Consider the following 18,613-nt stretch of genomic DNA (forward strand, 5'->3'; position numbering starts at 1 on the left):
GGGTATCGTTTCATTTCCCTCAGCCAGCCTAGGCCTGGGAGTGAGTTTAGCGTCGAGTTTTTGGAGACTTAAGGCCCCACTGGGAAAAAGCCCTCTTGGGAGCACCTCATTTTCTTACGTTGGTGCCATCTTAAGACCGCGTCCTGATGACATAGCTTCCAAACTGCTTCCAGATAACTTGCCTCTTTCTGAGAGGGCATGCTGAAAGGACCTGAGCCCCCAAAGACTAAGAATTTAAGGCTGGGCTTGGGAATGACCAACCTGAATTTGACGAGTATTTTTTGATGTGCTTTGTCACGCCCTTGTGCATACATTTATTTGCAGGAATTCAAAACATTATTATTGAGCTCCGAAACTTCAGGACAGAGGGCTGAAATAAAGTTTGAATTAAAGTAATAATGAGGGGCACCTGGGTGGTTAAATCAGTGGAGCATCTGACTCTTGATTTCAGCTCAGGTCATGATCTCACTGTTGGTGGGTTTGAGCCACAAGTCAAGCTCCACGAGCCTGCTTGGATTCTCTAATTCTCTCTCTCTCTCTCTCTCTCTCTCTCTCTCTCTCTCTCTCTCTCTCTCTCTCTCAGAATAAGTAATACATGTATACATACATACATAAAGTAATAATGGAAAGGAAAAGCCATGTGTAATTTTCTAAGGGTGTTCTTAATTTATACCATGAATTTATAACTCACAGAAGGGGAACCAACCTCCTTGGTCATCTTCTGTTGAGTATTTGCATTTGAAATCCTTTTCCATTTTCTGTTTCAAAGCCTATGGTTTGTGTTTAATGTACTTCAGACATTAAGCAGGGCAATGAATCGCCCTGCTTAAAACTCTTCCATGGCTTTCCATTACATTTAAAATAACCAATTTTTACCATAACCTAAAAGACATTCAAGATTTGCCTCCTTAAAAAAAAAAAAAAAAAAAAAAAATTTGGCCTCCTAGCTCTCCAACTTGATCTCAAGACATTCTCTCCTCACTCCCCACCAGCTTTTGGACTGCTTTTTCTTGGCTCAGGACTTTTTGCTCTTCCCTATATTTAGAAAGTTGTTGGGGCGCCTGGGTGGCCTCGTTGGTTAAGCGTCCGACTTCATCTCAGGTCAGGATCTCACGGTTCGTGAGTTCGAGCCCCAAATCGGGCTGTGTGCTGACAGCTCAGAGCCTGGAGCCTGCTTCAGATTCTGTGTCCCTCTCTCTCTCTCTCTCTGCCCCTCCCCTGCTTGCATGCTCTCTCTCTCTCTCAAAAATAAACATTAAGAAAAAGTTAAAAAAAAGAAAAAAGTGCTTCCCTCACCCTTCTCAAAGTTGATTTCTCGTTTTCGGTTTGGAACATAAATGGCACTTCCTCTAGCTTTCCTTGACCAATGTGTGACCAAGGACCACCTCCTCACATCTCTCCTGTTTCTCTCATGGCACTTTTCACAAACTACCAGCTCCAAGAAACAGGTTCCCCGTAGTAGACAGGAACAGCAGCCACTGTTGGTCCTGTACTACCACTTGCTTGTATGCTTCCTTGCACAGCAACTCCCCACGCTTGCACCTCATTTACCAGGAGGTTAAGAGGGAGACACTGCTGGCGTGGATGATCATCTGGTGGCAGAAGGAGGTAGTGACCAAACTCCTGATCTGGATGAAGAAAAAGGCTCTTCATTCATACCTACCCAAAGTGCAGGGCTGGCCCTTGAGGTCCCCTGCCTGAGTGGGCTCTCTGGGTGGCTACAGTCCAAACTAACTTAGCCATTTTGCTTGATTGTACAGCTTGATTGTGCAGCAATGAAAATACAGGAGGGGCAAGATCTGTACATTCCAACATCTGCCCTAGTGTAAATGCGGTAAAGAATTCTGAAAGAGCATGGCTTTGAAGTCCTGATACTTTGGCAACATGGGCTTCAGTGAAAAACATATGTGCATTTTTCTGTCTATATACATATACATGAACGTTATTTATGTAGACATGATATACATTATTATATATGTATAATAAGGAAGGAAGGAAGACTATGTTCTGAACATCCCATTTGCTTCTCCACTAACTGGTGTCTTCTGTAAAATGGAACTAAGGCATATTTAATCCACTTCCCCAAGGTTATTAAGACTAAAATGAGATATTACATTTAAATTTTAAGTCTATTTATTTTTGAGAGAGAGAGAGAGAATGAGCTGGGGAGGGGCAGAGATGAGGGAGACAGAGAATCTGAAGCAGGCTCCAGACTCTGAGCTATCAGCACAGAGCCCAACGTGGGGCTTGAACCCACAAACTGTGAGGTCATGACGGAGTCGTAGTTGGATTCTCAACCAAGTCACCCAGGCACCCTGAGACCATATTACATTTAAAAGAATCAAGACTTTGCAGAATTGGTCCATTCCTTGCCTGGAACAGGAAGATACAAGGTAATCCTGAAACACTTTTTGTGCCACAAAGGGAGGAAGCTTTAGAAGATTAAATCTAAAAATTCATGGAAGATTAGGTTAATATATCTTTAAGCATTGACTTTTCAGTCATGTTGGCATTGACTAATTTAGTCTATCAGATATGAAATTAATAAATGTAAATAAATTTTTTTAGACTAAAGTTGCCCCAAAGTTTACAAGAGGCTATAGGCGTAAGTACAGGTTTGTTTTTGTAGTAATTAAAAAGTTCTAAGATTAGGTAGTGGTGGAGGTTGTACAACTATGTGAATTCACAGAATTATACACTCTTAAAAAAAATTTTTTTTTATGTTTATTTACTTTTGAGAGAGAGAGAGAGAGAGCACAAGCGGGGGAGGAGCACAGAGAGAGGAAGACACAGAATCCGAAGCAGACTCCAGGCTGTCAGCATAGAGCCCGATGTAGGGCTCTTGAGATCATAACCTGAGCCAAAGTCGGACGCTTAACGGACTGAACCACCCAGGCACCCCTGCACCCTTTCCAAAGGTGAATTTTAGGGGCGCCTGGGTGCCTCAGTCAATTGTGTGTCTGACTTTGGCTCAGGTCACAATCTCCTAGTTCATGAGTTAGAGCCCCGCATCAGGCTCTGTGCTGACAGCTCAGACCCTGGAGCCTGCTTCGGATTCTGCGTCTCCTGCTCTCTGTCCATCCCCTACTCGTGCTCTGGCTCTCAGAAATAAACATTAAAAAAAAATTTTTTTTTTATATATTTTTTTTCAACGTTTATTTATTTTTGGGACAGAGAGAGACAGAGCATGAACGGGGGAGGGGCAGAGAGAGAGGGAGACACAGAATCGGAAACAGGCTCCAGGCTCTGAGCCATCAGCCCAGAGCCCGACGCGGGGCTCGAACTCACAGACCGCGAGATCGTGACCTGGCTGAAGTCGGACGCTCAACCGACTGCGCCACCCAGGTGCCCCTAAAAAAAAAAATTTTTTTTTAATGTAAATTTTATGATGTGTAAATTGTAGCTTGTCTATTTTTTTTAAAGCCTGTGTAAAAAGCAAATCATATTATAGTACTTGTTAAGACTACATAGTTCATTCTTTTCCTTTTACGTTTGACACACTGAAAAAAAAAAAGCATAATTCTTTCTCTTCACTAGCTTTCAGGAAGGAAACTTTAGTGAAAGATCCTGGAGAAGTGATGACAATAAAGTTGTTCTAGTTAACCTCTGGAAGTATTCGGGCCTGAATAAGGATCATAGTTGTAGATCTATTTTGAGGAAAATCTAAAAGTTTTTGAGTGGACAAACCACCAAGACTATTTGGTTTAAAACTGTTAAGTACCATCAAGTTACCGGCCTCCAGAGAGCAAAAGTTCTTAAAAATCTGTGTCTCCCTATAGTGACAAAGTACCACTGCCTATGTTGTTGGTAAGTGATATTTTTACATTCAGGTGTAGAATGCCATCTACATGACTTGTAGGGTACCAGTTATGATTAGCCCTATTATCAAGTTATCTCTTAATATCCTGTGGCTTAGCATAGTAAAAGGATTGAATATAATGGAAATGGTACCAAAACAACCTACTCAATCTAGTCATCTATTAATTATATTAAATCATGTTAAACTAAAGTCTGATCATTAGTAAACAACACACCTTAAAAATACCACTGTAGTGTTGCCCATGAATACCCTAATGGGTCCCAATAATGTAATGAGTAAGTCGCAGCTTTATTTATCTTAATATAGTAAGAGAGAAGTCACTGTTCAAAGTTTATTTGATATTTTAGTTGGTTGGTATGACACTTAGATAGTTGGTTGCATTGTTTATACGTAGATCTTTCTTTTTACATTATATGGCAATGTACACTATAGTCTGACTTATATAGGACACAAAATAAGATCCTTTAGAACAGTTATGCACAATACATGCAATACTGAATTTATACATTGGATCCCAGGAGGTGATTGGCTGGAGAAAAAAAAAAAAGTTGGTCTAGGCATGTTGGGTGAAGGAACCAGAAGTAATACAACACACAGTAAATACATGTCTGGTTTGAATAGCAACTGCAGCATATGCCACATTGGCAGTGGTGTCTCTGAGGTGGTGGAACTATTTTAAGTTAACCAACTTAGGACGGCGCACGATGGGTACCGTCCAGCATCAGGATGTAGCCGCAAGGTTTTGTGAACCATTCCTATTTGTAACTTAGGAAACTGATGTTTTTCCTAGGCCAATTTTAATATTATTACTTGAATAAGAGATCAGATAATAAGGACACTATACACAACCGCCAACTAAAAATCCTGTTGTAGTCTAGACAGTGAAGTGGTACAACATTAGAAAACGTTAAAACTGCAGCTCTTTTTGGATCCCCCAGAGTGTATCTGCACTCTTCTTCAAACGGGCCTCTTCCTCAGGAGTCAGGGTCACCTTCACAACGTCTGAGATTCCATTCTGTCCCAAGATGCAAGGAACACTAAGGAAGACATCATCTTTTATTCCATAGAGACCCTGAAGACAAAATGAAAGACATTTTATGTTTTGTCTATGCATTTTGGGGTCTCCCAAGACTTCCATGCTCTACAAATATGTATGCTTATTTAATACAACTTGGTAAGTAGAAATTTCTTTCCACATTTTCAGTTAGGATGTGATGAACAGTGCAAATCATCGAAATACTGGCAAGATTCCTGTTGTAAAAGAAACTCTAAACTATTGCTGTTATCCATAGTACTGTCACATTTTTATGGATAACATCTTGATAACTCTAACTTCAGTGTGACTTCTTTTTTTCTTCAAAGAAAAAATTTTTCATTCATGGTCGTGCACCTACCCCAATTTATTATTAGTCAGTTACCAAGTATCGATGTGGTGAACATAGTACTAGTAGACATTATTCCTAAAGTGCAACCATGTCTCTCCAAAAAAGGAAAGTTGTTAGTGCATTAATTTATTTCACTTAAATCAAGGACTGAGGACTACTCTGCTTTCATAGAAGACTTTTTTAAAAACCAGAAAATAATGGCATTTAAATACAATGTATTACTACACAGACCTACCTTAATCATGGTGGAAATTGGATGCACCCGCCTAAGATTCTTCATTATGCTTTCTGCCAAATCTGCCACAGACAGTCCAATGGCCCAGGAAGTGTAGCCTTTCAGTTTGATCACCTCATAGGCACTGTAGGGTACAGAAGGGCAGGGAAGGTAGGAAAAAGTAGGGTAAGAGAAACAAAGAACAACAATGCTTTCACTGAACACAGGCTTTACAGCAAACAATGGCACAAAGTTGCATTATATACCTGAGTAATGATTGCCATGTATACCAGGATATTATGAACAGGGATGTTCACAACAGTATTGTTAGTAATAGCAAAAGCCTGGCAACAAGCCCAGTATTCTCCAACAGGGGAATGGATAAACTGTGGTACATACAGTGAAATATTCAACACAGTGGAATGTTACATAATGGCCAAAAATAACTGTATCTACATGCAACAAAATAAATGATTCTTACAATGTAATACTGAATTTTGGAATATAAATCCAAGATTATGTATGGTATGCTTGACTCAAGATTATGTCAAGTAAGGGATGGGTGGAAGGGTGAGTGGGAGAAGGAGCTCAGAACTCACTCATTTCCAAGTACCAACATACTAATAATTCTAATTCCAACAAACACTACACTTAGTTGACAGCTACTGTCAACGTTTCTTAGGTTTTATTTAATTAAGCGAATACAAAGAGGGCCCTGCCTAAACCAATCATGATTCATTATTCAATTCTATATACCTGAGATCCACACATGACCACATGGTTTATAATAAGTAAATAATGTCACCAAGCAGGAAAGCTTCCTTGTTTCAACAATTTCTAAGAGTTAATATTTACATTTTAGTACCATTACAAATCTAGATGTTCCTGGAAACTTTATAATCATTTGAATAAACAAATGTCTCTATTCATAAAGCCCATAACAGGAAATTGGATTTAAAAGTTCTTACTCCTGGGGTGAGGTGCCTGGGTGTCTCAGTCGGTTAAGTGGCTGACTCTTAATTTCGGCTCAGGTCTTAATCTCATGGTTTGTGGGTTTGAGTCCCGCATCGGGCTCTGTGCTCACCGTGCTGAGCCTGCTTTGGATCTCTGTCTCCCTCTCTCTGCCCGTCCCCCACTTGTGCTTGCTCACTCTCTCTCAAAAATAAATAAATGTTAAAAAAAAATTCTTATTCCTGGGGCACCTGGCTGGCTCAGTCAGTGGAGCGTGTGACTCTAGATTTTGGGGTTGTGAGTTCAAGCCCCACATGGGGTGTAAAGACTACTTCACTAAAACTTTTAAAATAATAAAAAATTCTTGGGGCGCCTGAGTGGCTCAGTTGGTTAAGCATCCAACTTCGGCTCTGGTCATGATCTCACAGTTTCTGGGTTTGAGCCCCATGTCAGGTTCTGTGCTGACAGCTCAGAGCCTGGAGCCTGCTTCAGATTCTGTATCTCCCTCTCTCGCTGCCCCTCCCCCACTCACACTCAGTTTCTCTCTCTCTCAAAAATAAACATTAAAAAAAAAAAAAGTCACATGCTCTACCCGACTAAACCAGTCAGACATCCCTAGAAAAAAGTTTTCTAACAAGAAGTACTCAAATGCTATTAAACTTCCAACTTTAAAATAAAAATAATAAATTTTAATCTTCTACATTGCCAAACTATGGAATCTATTACCTGTCAACCACCTGTTTGTGAACCTCTTTCCACTTTTCCTTATCTGCATCAGTGCCTAAGTCAGGGTGCAGATTCTTCAGGGAGACACCAGCAACATTTACTCCACTCCATACAGGCACTACAAGAAATAGCATAGAATACATTTATTTCCATACATCATCCAGCCGACTATAATAGCACTCCAGCCAGCCTTGCTTCAAGTTAACTCACTCCTTGTTTGCTGACTTAAGACCCTTGATCTTTAACAGAACTAATTTACTTTCTTTAAGATTTGCAGACCACTGGCCTTAGAGAATAAAAGACCAGAACTTTCCCAGGCCACAGAGGCCAGCAAGTCTGTTTGAGGTCACCTCACCTTTCTGATTAGCCCAGCAATCTTTCAACAAAATGTTTTTCTTTTTTAAGGTCACACAAATGACTTTACTGACCTCCTTTTGTACATCTGTAGACCTTGCCCTCCTTTGTAGAAAGAACAGAATACTCTTGCACAACCCCTGGGTACCAAGGAACCAGACCTTCTTGCACAACCCCCCACCCCCAGCCCCAGGCACCAAGGAACTAAGACCTTGCACAAACTCCAAGCACCGAGGTAACTCTGTAACTGGCATCACCAAATCTGCATATAATCAAGAAATGTCACAGACCACTGCATTCCCTTAACTGATTAGACACCTTCAAAAATCTCTGGGCCTGGCAGAAACTTTGGAGTTGACTTTTGGACAAGAGTCTGCCTTCTCCCCACGTGGCCCGCCTCCTGAATAAAGCTCATATTCTTTTTCCAGTCAAAACTCTGCTCTTGAGTGCTGGCCTTTTGAGCAACAGGCCACCAAACTTGGGTTTCGGTAACAAGACTAGTTATTTTGACCCATTTTTCTAATCCTCATTTCTTATCTGAGGAGGATTACCTGCTTTTGGTAGATGGTAAAGACTACCAATGCCCTTACTCTTAGATTTTCATTGATTAGATTATGTGAAACTAAGAATTTTCACCATATTCTGACCTGTTTTCCTAACCTACTGGGATGTTTAATCCTATTTGAAATATAAAGATAGTATGAGATCATAAGGGGAATTTTCTTGGTATAAGTAACTGAATTCAACTGTGATAGAATTTTTCCATGCACTCCATTTGGATTGGTTAACCTTTTCACAGCCTCAGAGTTCAAGTCTCATATAGACAATTGTGATAGTAAATGACTGAGGTCATCCTAAGAATTATCATCTTAAGTAAAAGAAATTTCATTCCCCATCCCCCATGCCATAAGAGGTCACATAAAATAGCTAAAACCTGAATAGATAGATTTTTAGAAATCATTCTACTCTAAATGAATGGATATCTAATTTCAGCTCTGATTTAATAATAAAACTTCTATCAATATCTTACACAATCTTTTTGAAAACAAAAATAGAAAACAAGTTATGCTTACCACTAGAGTCTCCATGCTCTCCAAGTACCCACCCATGACAGCTTAATGCGTGAACTCCCAGCCTTTCCCCCATTAGGTAGCGGAACCGGGCTGAATCCAGATTGCAACCACTTCCAATAACACGGTTTTTGGGAAAGCCACTTATCTTCCAAGCCACATAGGTCAAGATATCCACTATGAAGAAAACATTTAGGCAAAAATCCTAGGTAAATCATTAGATGATGTTTGGCTACTCAAGATACATGGCTCTGTAGGAATCTTGATAGTGATCATAACCAATCAGTATTTTTGTCAATATTTTTAAACCTGTATGTATAATATAGCAAATTCATTAAGTATTCAAGAAGTGTAGTATAATGAAAATAAATTGTGCATCAAGAACACCTTATTCATACCCTTTTCCCTTATCTAAGATCTCGGGAAAATAACTAATTTTTAAGTTCTAACTACATTGAGGGGCACTGTAGCCCTTCAATATGTTAAATTTAACTATTTTACCACATCCATTCACAAGAGGAAAATGAAAAATACGAGAAATAAATACGTATATACAGAATATGACATATGCCATCAGTGTTACTCAAGCTCATCTATTTGTGCAATTAAAGGTCTCACCTGGATTGGAAACAACAAGCAACTTGCAGTTTGGGCTGTATTTTACAATATTAGGAATGATGAACTTAAAGATGTTCACATTACGCTGGACCAAATTAAGACGGCTCTCTCCCTCTTGCTGACGTGCCCCAGCTGTGATAATAACCAGCTTGGAGTTTGCAGTCACATTATAGTCTAGACAAAGGGGAAGCAAAAACCAGATTTAGGCCTTAATCTCTTCCATACATTTTTTTTTTATGGGCAATTTTATTAGTGTTTTGTTACCTCCCTTACTTCCTTTCACGCATAGGTAAATACAGATAAATGACACTAATGCCACCCCTCCCCCCAACCCATGACTCCTTTAGCTTTTGTTTTTTTCACTGTGGCCACCTAACATGGAGGAAGAGTACATCAACGCCTTCCTTGTATTCTGGGTTAGACTGTGACTTTATATAACCACAGTTGGGAGGAGCTGGAAAGAACCAAATGAGACATTATCCCCCAATTTTTTGCCACCTGAGCTCAATGCTCAGACTCTTCCATACCCCTATTTCTACTTAATTACTTTACTGTGATCATATCAGCACAGAGATAGGCGCCTTTTTTTTTTTTTTTTTTTTTTTTTTAAGCAAAGGCAACTTTACACTTATCAAGATCTTGCTTCTAGATACCCTATGGCACAGGATGGTTAACCCAGCCCATAGATAAGTGGTCAGTGATTTTCAGGTGTCAAAAGAAACACTATTTGTACACATGCCAGGTTTCCTGACTAGGGCTCATAAGTGTGAAAAGTCTGAACCGGCTCATTTACCTTATTCTCAACCTTGTCTTAGTGTCTAAAAGGAAGGAGGGGAAGTAAGTATATTAAATTTAAATATTTGAAGCAATGTGGTTAAATATGGACCCGAGAAGCATTACTAATTACATTCTAATTCAGATGCTTTCCACATTATAGACTATTGGGTTTCCATTACGAGAAATTGAAACTTTGGTGTAAACAGGTTGCCAATGCAAAATGGCTCAAAGGCTCTTTGCTCCTATACGAAAAATAAATCTTTGAAAAAGGATTTCAAGCTTGATAAAAAAATCAAATCTAGCATAGATCACAATATAAACTTGTTGAAATCAACCTTTGCCAGAGACAATTTTTGGTGTTCTAAGGAATAGGCTGCCATGCTGGAGATCCATCATCTCTCCCTTCAATTTGTCTTCCATGACATCAACAAGAGCAAGTTCATCTGCCAAGTCCTAAAAGATACAAAATTTTTAGTCAAATAGAAAAGAGCTGCTTCCAAATTTTAGAAAGGGATGCAAAATTTCTATGTTTCTAGCATAGGAGAGCTCTGCCACTTTATTAGTATCAGGACATACCTCAAAGTAGAGGCAGGCCCCCATTTAAAAACGGACTCACGGGGGTGACTGGGTGGCTCAGTCAGTCCAGCATCCAACTCTTGATTGTGGCTCAGGTCACAATCTCACAGTTCCTGAGATTCTCTCTGCTCCCCCCACCCCCTCCACTAGCATGTGTGTATGCTCTCTTTCTCTCTCAAGATAAATAAATAAACTTTAAAAAGTGACTCACAGATGACCCATGAATAGGAAAAAGTACCGATCCTCTCTCTTCACAAGAGCAACTTTTTTTTAAAATTTATTTTCTTTACATTTATTTATTTTTTGAGAGACGGAGCGCAAGTTGGGAAGGGGCAGAGAGAGAAGGAAACACAGAATCCGAAGCAGGCGCCAGGCTCTGAGCTGTCAGCACAGAGCCTGACACGGGGCTCGAACTCACAAACCGTGAGATAACCTGAGCTGAAGTCGGATGCTTAACTGACTGAGCCACCCAGGCGCCCCTTCACTAGAGCAACTCCTGCAAGCACTCCACCATTCAACTGTGTGGTAGCAGAACACTAGATGGCAATGGTTGGAATAACATCCAATTACATAAGACTGCTCTGTTTAGTCTCTCATTTTTACACATTAATTTTAGGCCATTAATCATTACATAAGTGATGTTGACCAGTATTAAGACTTGGAAATTAAAAAGTGATATTCTGGATCATTCCTTTATACGTTTTCCATATATTAACCAACATTAACAGTGTTCCAAGAAGACAGATTTGTGCATTTGCAAAATAATATTGGTGAAAAATATCCTTTCAGTTGAATCTGTAAATGTTTATAGGTGCATCTCAGACCAGGAGCACCAGCAACAGATTTAATACACATGGGGTGTGAACTGTTATAACCAAGTAAGTTATACTAGCTGAGCAACAGATCTACCCCCCCAAGTCATCTGTAATATAATAATCTTATACACACCTGAGTTAGAGGGCATAGGTGTGGAAAAAACAAATGGCATCAATTCCTGATCCAGTGGAAGGCTGTAAAAATTGATCCAGGTATCCCCTGATTGTCAGAAGTTTGCATTATGCCACTTCCCTTTTATAAAAGACCTAACATTAGTACCTGTTTTCCCTAACTGAAATAAATCCAAAGAGGATTTCTGCCTTTAGGAAATAAGGCAAAAAAACACAAAAAACAAAAAACAGCATTCAGTGTTTGTTTTGCAGTGAGCTCTTACAGAGGCAGCACACATAACGTTTATTTATTTTTGAGACAGAGAGACAGAGCATGAATGGGGGAGGGTCAGAGAGAGGGAGACACAGAATCTGAAACAGGTTCCAGGCTCTGAGCTGTGAGCACAGAGCCTGACGTGGGGCTCGAACTCACGGACCACGAGATCATGACCTGAGCTAAAGTTGGCCGCTTAACCGACTGAGCCACCCAGGCGCCCCAGAGGCAGCACACATCCTAGTTACCACCTTGGTTCCACCTGATGAACCAAGTTCCTCAGGAACTTTACTCAGCATCTCAGCATCAAGCTGCCATAGCTTTGAACTTTGTGAGCATCTGTACCTTATCTCTATTTTGTGCATGCATTAGCAAGATGTGTCCTAAGGTATCAGAAAATCCTAAGGTTATTTTTGGGTCTGGGAATGTTCAAAACTTTTCCACATTAATTAATGGTAATTGCTTCTTTGCTTCACACCAGGCTTCAGAAAGGTTTCATAGGAATGCTCTCCTTTCGGATAGTGGGGGAAACCTTTATACTATGTGGCCCCTCCTAAGAACACATAAAAAGCAGCCTATGTTGTTACACAACCTCTGCACAGCTCATTTCTGCCTTCAGTTCCTTATTTCAATCCTTTCCTGTTCAAAACCCAGAATTCACCATTACACTCCTTTATTAGTAACTCCAAATCTAAACTTAAAATATTTTAATTTTGTAAGCTGCGTCAATTTCTTTTTTTTATATAAACCAGGCTCAACTACTATAAAAGATATTCTTTATTCATTCTCAAATTATCTTTTGCTATCTAAATTTTAACTCCATAACTGGTACCAAAATTATTATTCAAGGTGAGGGGCACTGGGGATTTTTGTGGGAGAAAGACTTAAGATTCCCCACATTGTGTAATTAAAATTTTTTTTTTTTATTTTGAGAGAAAGACAGAGTGAGCACACAAGCAGGTGAGGGGCAGAGAGAAAGAGAAACAGAATCCCAAGCAGGCTCCATGCCATCAATGCAGAGCCTGCCTGATGTGGGGCTCGAACTCACCAACCACATGATCATAACCTGAGCAGAGATCAAGAGTGGAACTCCCAACCAACTGGGCCACCCAGGCACTCTCATGTGATTTTAATTTTACCAAATGTATGTATCATTTTCAATTCAAAAATTACTTTAAAATAAAGGCATGTTTAACTTAAAGATATAGACTATGTTTTCATTTGTAGGCAATTCATGCATGTTAATACAGCACAGTGAATTTAAGGAACTGTGTCACCAGCCTTATAACTTTTAATGTTTTTAGTACAGATACCCTTTCGGTATAGCATCACATTACTAAAGTTTGTTCCACATAAAGTTCTTCAAATGAATGCATGAACCTAAGTATTTGTATATACAATGTAATAATGCGATTCTTGGAGGTGTGGGGAGATCTTTGGGGTCAAGGTATCCTTGGCTTTCAGAGTGATGGGCTTTCACTTACCTTCATTAAGATACTGATGGCACAAGCCATGCCAACAGCACCAACCCCAACAACTGTAATCTTATTCTGGGGGGTATGGTCTTCCTTCAGAAGATTCTGAATCAGTTGATCCTTGAGAGTTGCCATATTGGACTTAGAAGCAAAAGGAATCTATAGGGGGGAAACACACACTGTCACTGCATCCTCTTGAAATTAACGCTCATTAACCAAAATTTGTTCTAAAAGAGCTTATTTTACTTCCTTTTGGGATACTTGCCATTAAAAAGAGGGAAGGAACAAACCTAAAGATGGCCAAAGGGATACTGAAAGGCCTAAAGCTAGGGTCTGGTCTGGCTAGGATCTTGGTGTAAAGGATCTCACCTTGGCGTGGAAAAATAATATTGACGTTTGGGTGTAAGTATAACTTCCTGAGGACTCACTCATCTTGATTTATTAACCCCAAGCGGGGCTGCCTTTCCTCACACAAAATCGCTGCGACTGCCTGCCCAAATGTACTCCAATCACCAGTCCTGGAAACCCTCAAAAAAAGTGCAGAGAAATGTGCGGAAGGTTCCCGTAAATGCCTCTTGGAACCACCGGGACGCCGTAGGATGTTAAAAACAACAACAACAACAACAAAAAAAAAAACCTCTGCTCATGCGCACTCACTCCTTCCTCCAGCCCCAGAAGATGGGGTGGAGATCAGACCAACAGCTCTGTTGGCAGGGAACCCTCGGGTTTTCCGCCCCTCCCCCACCCAGCCCGGCGCGACACTTGCGCGCATGCTCATTTCGAGCCCTGGGCGGGGACAAGAGTAGAGCCTAGAGACCGCGGCTTTCGAGAGCTGGGTGCTGGCGCAGAGGCGCCAGTCTGGAAAGCCCCGCCCAAGAGCGGAAATACTTGGGAACTGTCCTGCTCTTAGGGCACAAGGGAGAGAGCCACGAGGCAGAGAGCCCCGGGGTGGACTTTAGACTTAACTAGTGCCCCAGCTGGCAGCCTCCCTGGCCGCGGGCAGAGCCAGACTTTAAATCGGAATACTAGACCCAAGGAGCTGTTAACCAACAGGGAGGGAGGCGCCTCGTGTGGTTTCTGCCGTGATCCATGTTGCAAAGGCGTGAGGCCCGATATGAGGAAATTTTGTCAGTACAGGAAGTGCAAAAATAGCTGCAGAGGCCTGGAGCCCTAAAGTTAATAGATACTTGGTGGAATCCTCCATTCCCAGTGTCGGGGCCCCTGCTAATCCAACCCTGCACTACATTCACTGGAAAGATTATCACAGGTTGCATCCTGAAGCACCACGTCTGGTCTTGACACCACCCCAAAGGGCAAAAATATCCGAGAGGACTTCCAGGCAGGCAGCCCAGAGTCACCAAGGTGGAATCAGATCTCTCCGTGTAAATCACTGCTATTTCTAGACCTGGCCTCACCAAAACCTAAACCCTGGGATCCAGCGCTCCCTTCAACGTGGGGGCACGGGTGAGGGACGAGCACTGCAGAAAGTGGGTCTACTCCCCCAACTCTGCCACCCACTCTGTGACCTCAGAGATGCCCTAACCCTCTCCCAGCTTTAGGTTCCCCCATTTCTCAAGAGGAGGGGACGGTACCAGATAGCCTGCTCTCAAAAGACCATCGGCAGGAGGGCTGAGACTCTTCCTGCTTTATCTTTGCATGCACCGTGCCTTGCGTAGCACCCGATACATCAGCAGCTGCTTAATAAGTGTAATTTGCGCAAAGAGCGCCCTATAATCCGCAGGCAGTAGCCGCCCCATGGAGTCCACCTCTTGAAGAGTCCCAGGGTTAAAAAGCGACCCAAGCAGCGCTCCGCGGTTTTCGACCCCCTCCCTCTATCCCTCACCCGCGACTGCTGAGGGTTTTTAGGCTGGGTGGGCTCTGGAAACCCGACCTCCAGTTCTGCGTTGTTTGCCTATTTTAAGCCCGGAGGTATGCCCCACCCTTTAGATCTGTCATTTCCTTGTCTTTCTGCATCCACCTGGGCTTTCAGCCACAGGATAGCTGCGGCCACCTCGGTTCCCCAGCCGGACCACAGGCCATGGTGCCCACTTAGAGCAAAAGCAGAGTGCGGTGACCTCCGAGTCCACGTGCGGATCCTGCCTCCCCCCGACTCCCCGGGAACAGAGACCCCTTCGGAGACAGCGCCGAGCTAGCGAGCCGGAGGCAGCTCGCTCTCCTGACCCTCCCGCGCAGTGCGCTCGGGGCCCGACCGTACCGGGAGTGCACGTCGAGCAGGCGGGCGTCGGCGGCGCGCGGTGTTGGGTCGGGACTTGGCGGCAGCGGCTCCCGTACTCGGAGCTGGGCGCGGGAGGGGCCTTAAATGGAACCGGGAGGCTGACGTCAGGGGGGTAGCCGGGCGGACGTGCGGGAACCCACGTGTGGGTCGGGCTAGGGGCGGGCTCGAAGCCAGGCGGGGCTGTGGGGAGGCTCAGGCGGCGCGCGCAGCGGGACCGAAGATCTGGGGACAGACCCACGTGTGCCTGGGGACCTAAGGGGCTGCCGGAACCGCTCAGCCTCCGGCCACAAAAGCCCCGGCCCTCTAGAGCCACCAGCCAGTCCAGTCTACCCTCCGGAAAGGCTTAATCTGAATCTTCACCGTTGTTTCCCAATTGACCGGAAAGAACAGCTTCTGGCCCGTTAGGCACTCAACAATTTGTTGGAAGGGAGGGAATGCCTAGCACGCATCAGTCTCCTTACCTAGGTCGAGTGATTCCCAAAACTTGACGCTGCTTCCCCACCCCCCACCCCCCTTTGCTCAGCCTGCCTTCCTGCTCCCTATCTTTTTAAATCTCACCCATCATCTGGTTTCTCTCTCTCTCTGTCTCTCTCTCTCTGTCTCTCTCTTTGTCTCTCTCTGTCTCTCTCTGTCTCTCTCTCTCTCTCTCTCTCTCTCTCTCTCTCACACACACACACACACACACACACACACACACACACACACAGAGTTAGTATCTGCCTTGTCTCTGCATCCGCTGAGCTGTGTCTCCTTCAAACTGGCTTGCATTAGAGACGTGTGTCACTTTGCTCTCCTACCTGACAGCGATTCTTTCAAAGACATGGATCAGTCTACTTCCTCCTTTGAACCTGGGACCAACTTGGAGTCCAGTTCTGAGAAAGATCCATAATTATGGGTCTCTTGGTTTTGAAGGGAACAAGCTAACCTCAGCTCCAGAAAAGCAGGGTATCTGTCTAGCATGTTGTAATAGTTTTCCTATTGCTCTAGGAATCCCAGAAACCTAGGCTCTCACCTCAAACACACAGCTGGTCAGGCTGAAGGCCAATCACAAAATCTCCGTTGTTTCTCAGGGCAGGGCTGACTGCTCGAGGTTCCCCAGTCTTTGCAACAATATCCTCATTCAGTCAGGGTTGGGCCCCTGCCTTCTTATCAGATGTGACTGCAGCTGGTGGCAAGAGGGCAGAGTTCAGAGAATGGAAGGTAGGCGGGGGAGACAGGTAAGAACTCAGGAGGAGGACCTTGGGATGACCTCTAAAAATAATCTGGGTGCAAAGTTTACAGCAGCTCCCTAAATTAAGGCACATAACAGCTCACTCCAAACACAGCTTCCTTCTTCTTATGCAGAACAATATCCTCTACTTAACTCTACAAATGTGAATAAAACAAGTACTATTTACTGAGCACCCCCTACGTGTCAGGCAGCAAGCCAGGTAATACCTTCACTCTAATTATTTGGAGTAGGCATAATTATCCCCATTTTGCAGTTAAGAAGCCAAGGCTCAGAAAAATTAGTTATTTTGCCAAGGTCAGACAATAAGTGATTTCAGCTGGTTCTTTAGGACCAACTGACTCCAACCTCTTGTTTTTCCTGTTGTCCCTTCTCCACCCCTCACCGCTGACTCCACAAAAGTCAAGAAATTGTGGTGCAGGGGGGTGCGCCCAGGTGGCTCAGTTGGTTAAGCGTCCGACTTCAGCTCAGGTCATGATCTTACGGCTAGTGAGTTTGAACCCCGCCTCAGGCTCCGTGCCGACAGCTCGGAACCTGGAGCCTGCTTCAGATCCTGTGTCTCCCCCCCCACCCTCTTTCTCTCTCTGCCCCTCCCCACTCACACTCTGCCTCTCTCAAAAATGAATACATGCTTTAAAAAAATTTTTTTAAGAACTCATGGTGGGGGCCCAAGCTAGTCCCAGGCTCAGAAAATTTCATTTTCTGTGAGAGCTAGTAGATGTTACTGGGTGTCTCTGCCCATCCGTTGAGCTGAGACATCAGTCTTCTCTGCCCTCAGACTGGTACTTCTACTATCCATACTCGTGCTTTCCAGGCCTTTAAACTTGGACTGGAATTTACACCACCTGCTGTCATGGGTCTCCAGCTTACAGATGGAAGATCTTGGGATTTCTCAGCTTCCATAATTGCCTGAGCCAATTCCTTATAATAAATTTTGTTATACCTCCTATTGGTTCTGTTGCTCTAGAGAACCCTGACTAATACAGCCCAAAGAGAAGAATTTCTGTACTAAAGCCCAAGCCGAATGTGGAATCCATGGGATGGATCAGAAAGCACTATTTCAGAGGGCAGAACAGACTTCTCCAAACTAACCAAGTGTTCTTCAAGGATGGCCCCTTTGAAAGGGAACATCTCACAAAAGAGGTGGCTTGACCGGGGGATAGTCTGACCTCAGGGAATGGGTGGTGCTCAGCAACCAATATAAGATTTTCCTAAAATGGACCCGGCCAACGAATGATGTCCACCCAAAATACAGTGCTGAGTCATTCCTTCATTTAGTATTTGTTACAGTCATCCTCAAAAAAGTTCAATAGTTCCTCATTCAACAGCATCAAGAATAAAATCCGAATTCCTTGGAAGGCACACTAGATGTTCTACAATACAGTGTCCACATCCCCTCTCTGGCCTTATCTTCTATTTTCCTTCATGCTTCCCATATGCGGGTCTCAAGGCTCTTTCACTACATTCCCCCGACATGCCATGTATTCCGCCGAGGCGAATTCTTCAACCTGAATGTTCTTTACCTTGCCACCATCCCTGTCCTCCCCAAACCCACACATTCATAGGTCAAATGCTGTTGCTTGAGCTTTATTTTAAACTAATTCTTATTGCTGTCCTCTTTTTCTCACTAGACTGTGAGCTCCACATGGACAGAAACTTTCTGCATATTCTCAGCACATGTATTTATTTGTTTTTATAAATGTATTTTGAATTACATGCCTGCTATTCTAAATGCATGAGGGCACTTTGCTAAATGCTGGGGATATAAAAATGAATAATAAGACATATTTATAAGCCTTCAAAGACTTTACCATTTAATGGGGAAGGCCAATGGCATTCCCCTCTTTGGTTAAAATGCAAGACAGAATATAACACTGCCTCAAAAGAGGCAGAAATAAATTGCCCTAACAATCATAAGAGAGAAGGGTCCTTTGGCCAGGACTATCAGAGAAGGCTTCCCAGGGGAGGTAGCATCTGAGCTTA

General features: G+C 43.0%; 1 protein-coding gene across 2 annotated transcripts; it reads right to left on the reverse strand.

Moving 5' to 3' along the window:
- Positions 1-4,137: 4,137 nt before the first annotated feature.
- Positions 4,138-15,500, reverse strand: LOC121043692 (L-lactate dehydrogenase A chain). Of its 2 annotated transcripts, none has more exons than XM_040495680.1 (8): positions 15,382-15,500; positions 13,176-13,325; positions 10,251-10,368; positions 9,139-9,312; positions 8,524-8,697; positions 7,097-7,214; positions 5,441-5,564; positions 4,138-4,892 (listed from the first exon to the last, which is right to left on the reverse strand). In XM_040495680.1, exons 2-8 carry the CDS (start codon positions 13,299-13,301, stop codon positions 4,728-4,730), a joined length of 999 nt encoding a protein of 332 aa, XP_040351614.1. In that variant the 5' UTR covers positions 13,302-13,325; positions 15,382-15,500; the 3' UTR covers positions 4,138-4,727. The 2 variants fall into 2 exon arrangements, with proteins under 2 accessions (XP_040351614.1, XP_040351613.1); XM_040495679.1 differs by lacking the exon at positions 15,382-15,500 and adding an exon at positions 13,536-13,626.
- Positions 15,501-18,613: the final 3,113 nt, after the last annotated feature.

Source organism: Herpailurus yagouaroundi, unplaced genomic scaffold (genome assembly GCF_014898765.1).
Source record: "Herpailurus yagouaroundi ecotype Mexico unplaced genomic scaffold, PumYag 187, whole genome shotgun sequence".
Classification (NCBI taxonomy): domain Eukaryota; kingdom Metazoa; phylum Chordata; class Mammalia; order Carnivora; family Felidae; genus Herpailurus; species Herpailurus yagouaroundi.